This window comes from Protomyctophum bolini (genome assembly GCF_963924005.1).
Source record: "Protomyctophum bolini genome assembly, chromosome: 15".
Taxonomy (NCBI): Eukaryota; Metazoa; Chordata; class Actinopteri; order Myctophiformes; family Myctophidae; genus Protomyctophum; species Protomyctophum bolini.
Genome location: NC_137876.1, coordinates 34,202,655 through 34,207,821, shown reverse-complemented (window position 1 = coordinate 34,207,821; position 5,167 = coordinate 34,202,655). Strand labels below are relative to the sequence as shown.

General features: G+C 41.2%; 1 protein-coding gene across 1 annotated transcript; it reads left to right on the top strand.

Annotated features, from left to right (window-relative positions):
* On the top strand, nt 1-4,504 carry LOC308329840 (transmembrane protein 212-like; the record flags this gene model as incomplete). Its single annotated transcript, XM_080784342.1, has 2 exons — nt 1-33; nt 4,163-4,504. 2 exons carry the CDS (start codon nt 1-3, stop codon nt 4,502-4,504), a joined length of 375 nt encoding a protein of 124 aa, XP_080640468.1.
* Nucleotides 4,505-5,167: the final 663 nt, after the last annotated feature.

The following is a 5,167-nucleotide window of genomic DNA, read 5'->3' as shown; positions in this document are numbered from 1 at the left end:
ATGGCAAACAGGGACCAGGACAGGAAGTCTCTGGTGAGTGTGGTGTGCTGTCCAGAGTTTGATTGGTGGAAAAGTACCTGGGAGATTCCCAGTGGTGGAAAAAGTACTCACATTTTTGTACAGTATTGCAATATAGAAGTACTCTGTTACAAGTAAAGGGACGGAGTTCAAAATGAGCTTGAGTATAAAAGTACTGCCATCAAAATGTACTTAAAGTACTAAAAGTAGAAAGTTCTCATTATGCAGAATGTCCCATTTCAATCGCATATTTAAGGGACCAAGAAGACACGCAGTGACTTTGGTCACTTCTTGTATTTGTGTTTATTTTTCTTCTCCTCCTTCTTCCGCCAAAAATAGCTGTTCTGACTGAACCGTGCAGTCGGTACCACCAAGGGCTTTATATTTGTAATTGTTTTTACGGTGGAAATGTACATTTGGCTGAAGCAAAGTCACTATAACTAAAGTTTTCAACTAATTGTAGTGGAGTAAAAGTAAAATATTTGTGTATGAGATGTAGTGGAGTAGAAGTAAAAGTATTGGAAATTGGAAATACTTAAGTAAAGTGCAATTACCTCAAACTTTTACTTAAGTACATTACTTAACTGAATGTACTTAGTTACTTTCCACCACTGTAGAGAACTACGTAGTCTGTTGAATCAGCTGCATGTGCATGCATCATCATGTGTGTTTGTACAGTCAGGCTGTAGTACAGTAAAACTCACGTGTTACAGTGTGTAGTACAGTACAACTTGTGTGTTACAGTGTAGTACAGTACAACTCACGTGTGTTACAGTGTGTAGTACAGTACAACTCACGTGTGTTACAGTGTAGTACAGTACAACTCACATGTGTTACAGTGTAGTACAGTACAACTCACGTGTGTTACAGTGTGTAGTACAGTACAACTCACATGTGTTACAGTGTAGTACAGTACAACTCACGTGTGTTACAGTGTGTAGTACAGTACAACTCACATGTGTTACAGTGTAGTACAGTACAACTCACATGTGTTACAGTGTAGTACAGTACAACTCACATGTGTTACAGTGTAGTACAGTACAACTCACATGTGTTACAGTGTAGTACAGTACAACTCACATGTGTTACAGTGTAGTACAGTACAACTCACATGTGTTACAGTGTAGTACAGTACAACTCACATGTGTTACAGTGTAGTACAGTACAACTCACATGTGTTACAGTGTAGTACAGTACAACTCATGTGTGTTACAGTGTAGTACAGTACAACTCACATGTGTTACAGTGTAGTACAGTACAACTCACATGTGTTACAGTGTAGTACAGTACAACTCACATGTGTTACAGTGTAGTACAGTACAACTCATGTGTGTTACAGTGTAGTACAGTACAACTCACGTGTGTTACAGTGTAGTACAGTACAACTCACGTGTGTTACAGTGTAGTACAGTACAACTCACATGTGTTACAGTGTAGTACAGTACAACTCACATGTGTTACAGTGTAGTACAGTACAACTCACATGTGTTACAGTGTGTAGTACAGTACAACTCACGTGTGTTACAGTGTGTAGTACAGTACAACTCACATGTGTTACAGTGTAGTACAGTACAACTCACATGTGTTACAGTGTAGTACAGTACAACTCATGTGTGTTACAGTGTGTAGTACAGTACAACTCACATGTGTTACAGTGTAGTACAGTACAACTCACATGTGTTACAGTGTAGTACAGTACAACTCACATGTGTTACAGTGTAGTACAGTACAACTCACGTGTGTTACAGTGTAGTACAGTACAACTCATGTGTGTTACAGTGTGTAGTACAGTACAACTCACATGTGTTACAGTGTAGTACAGTACAACTCACGTGTGTTACAGTGTAGTACAGTACAACTCACGTGTGTTACAGTGTAGTACAGTACAACTCACGTGTGTTACAGTGTAGTACAGTACAACTCACGTGTGTTACAGTGTAGTACAGTACAACTCACGTGTGTTACAGTGTAGTACAGTACAACTCATGTGTGTTACAGTGTAGTACAGTACAACTCACGTGTGTTACAGTGTAGTACAGTACAACTCATGTGTGTTACAGTGTAGTACAGTACAACTCACGTGTGTTACAGTGTAGTACAGTACAACTCACGTGTGTTACAGTGTAGTACAGTACAACTCACGTGTGTTACAGTGTAGTACAGTACAACTCATGTGTGTTACAGTGTGTAGTACAGTACAACTCATGTGTGTTACAGTGTAGTACAGTACAACTCACGTGTGTTACAGTGTAGTACAGTACAACTCATGTGTGTTACAGTGTGTAGTACAGTACAACTCATGTGTGTTACAGTGTAGTACAGTACAACTCACGTGTGTTACAGTGTAGTACAGTACAACTCACGTGTGTTACAGTGTAGTACAGTACAACTCATGTGTGTTACAGTGTGTAGTACAGTACAACTCATGTGTGTTACAGTGTAGTACAGTACAACTCACATGTGTTACAGTGTAGTACAGTACAACTCACGTGTGTTACAGTGTAGTACAGAACAACTCACATGTGTTACAGTGTAGTACAGTACAACTCATGTGTGTTACAGTGTAGTACAGTACAACTCACGTGTGTTACAGTGTAGTACAGTACAACTCATGTGTGTTACAGTGTAGTACAGTACAACTCACATGTGTTACAGTGTAGTACAGTACAACTCACGTGTGTTACAGTGTAGTACAGTACAACTCACGTGTGTTACAGTGTAGTACAGTACAACTCACGTGTGTTACAGTGTGTAGTACAGTACAACTCACGTGTGTTACAGTGTAGTACAGTACAACTCACATGTGTTACAGTGTAGTACAGTACAACTCATGTGTGTTACAGTGTAGTACAGTACAACTCACATGTGTTACAGTGTAGTACAGTACAACTCACATGTGTTACAGTGTGTAGTACAGTACAACTCACATGTGTTACAGTGTGTAGTACAGTACAACTCACATGTGTTACAGTGTAGTACAGTACAACTCACATGTGTTACAGTGTAGTACAGTACAACTCACATGTGTTACAGTGTGTAGTACAGTACAACTCACATGTGTTACAGTTTAGTACAGTACAACTCACGTGTGTTACAGTGTAGTACAGTACAACTCACATGTGTTACAGTGTAGTACAGTACAACTCACATGTGTTACAGTGTAGTACAGTACAACTCACATGTGTTACAGTGTAGTACAGTACAACTCACGTGTGTTACAGTGTAGTACAGTACAACTCACATGTGTTACAGTGTAGTACAGTACAACTCACGTGTGTTACAGTGTAGTACAGTACAACTCACGTGTGTTACAGTGTGTAGTACAGTACAACTCACGTGAGTTACAGTGTAGTACAGTACAACTCACGTGTGTTACAGTGTGTAGTACAGTACAACTCACGTGTGTTACAGTGTGTAGTACAGTACAACTCACGTGTGTTACAGTGTGTAGTACAGTACAACTCACGTGTGTTACAGTGTAGTACAGTACAACTCACGTGTGTTACAGTGTAGTACAGTACAACTCACGTGTGTTACAGTGTAATACAGTACAGTAAAACTCACGTGTATTACAGTGTGTAGTACAGTAAAACTCACGTGTGTTACAGTGTGTAGTACAGTACAACTCAGCAGGGTAGTGGGGCAGTTACACACATTTTGTGTAACTGTCCCACCACTACCCTGCTTTCTGTTGCACCTCGGTGGCGCCCCCACATGGGTGATATTGGCAACTCCACTACACTCCTACAGTAGGCCTATGCTTATCTGCCATGGCAATACACACACAATTATATCTTACCTCTTACTCTTACTTCACCTCTTACTTCTACTGTGACCACATTGTGAGCTTGTAGATCGGCTATTTTCTAGATATTCTCATACATTTGAAATTTTGATATGAGACATTCTGCATTACCACTGTGTGTGTACTGTGTACTTTCTACTTTTGTTACTTTTAAGTACATTTTGATGCCAATACGTTTGTACCTTTACTTGAGCACATTTTGAATTCCGGACTTTTACCCTAGTATTTCTATAATATTGCACTGTTGATACTTTTACTCAAGTAAAAACATTTGAGTACTTCATCAGTACCACACTGATAATAATAATGATGGTCCCCTCTTCTTCCCTCCTCTCTCAGTGGGAGATGGCTTACATCTTCTCCATCCTGTGTGCTGTGACGTCACCTCTGATGTTTGCTGTGGCCATGGCAGCAGTGTTGACGGGGCCTCTGTGCTACTACTCCCACCTCGGAGCGGTCGCTCACGGATACGTCTCCCACGCCGCCGGCTACCCTTACCCTTACGGGGCCGGCCGCGGCCTGACGTGTCTGGACCCGCCCAGGGCCGAATGGTACCACCTGGCGCTACGCACCGTCGACCTGTTTGCCGCAACCGTCGTATTCATCGTCTCCCTCTCCACCGTCGCCATCCTCACCGCGCGACTGCTAAGGACAGGACATGTCAACATGAGGCCATACTAGTCATGCGATCGGAAATCGGGGCCGATCACGTCATTTTCAAATGATTGGAATCGGATCGGGAGTAAAAAACGTGATCAGGACATCCCTAATATTATATCCTAATGATATAAGACTGGATATTGTACTATTGTCATATGGCATAAATGTTCCATAAAAATATAAATATTGGATCGGGAGAAATCTGTATCGGCAGATACTCAAAATTAAATAATTGGAATCGGATCGGGAGCAAAAAAACTTGATCGGGACATCCCTAGTCTACGGCTTCATGGTCATTCGCCCCAGTTCAGCTTTTGGAGCCCACTGTATGTGGCTTAGAGCCATGCAGACAATGGGCTCCAAAAGCTGAACTGGGGCAAATGACTTGGAAGCGCTCAAAGGGGTTCCTTAAACTAAAGCACTGGTTCTCAAAACGTTTATGTGTATATAAGGAAGGGGAGGAAAACAATGTAGTCAATTTATGCATTACAACAAGACCTCTGTTCTGTTGCAGTACCCAAATCGAGAATATGTTTGGAAATTCCGAGTGCAACACTCCATGTCCATCAGACTACATAGGATGTCAGTGACACTGTAGAGATGAACACTTCATACTGATACTTATTTTATTCTTAAGAATTCAGTTGAGAGAAAGGGGATTTCTTGACCAAGATTTCTGTTTTG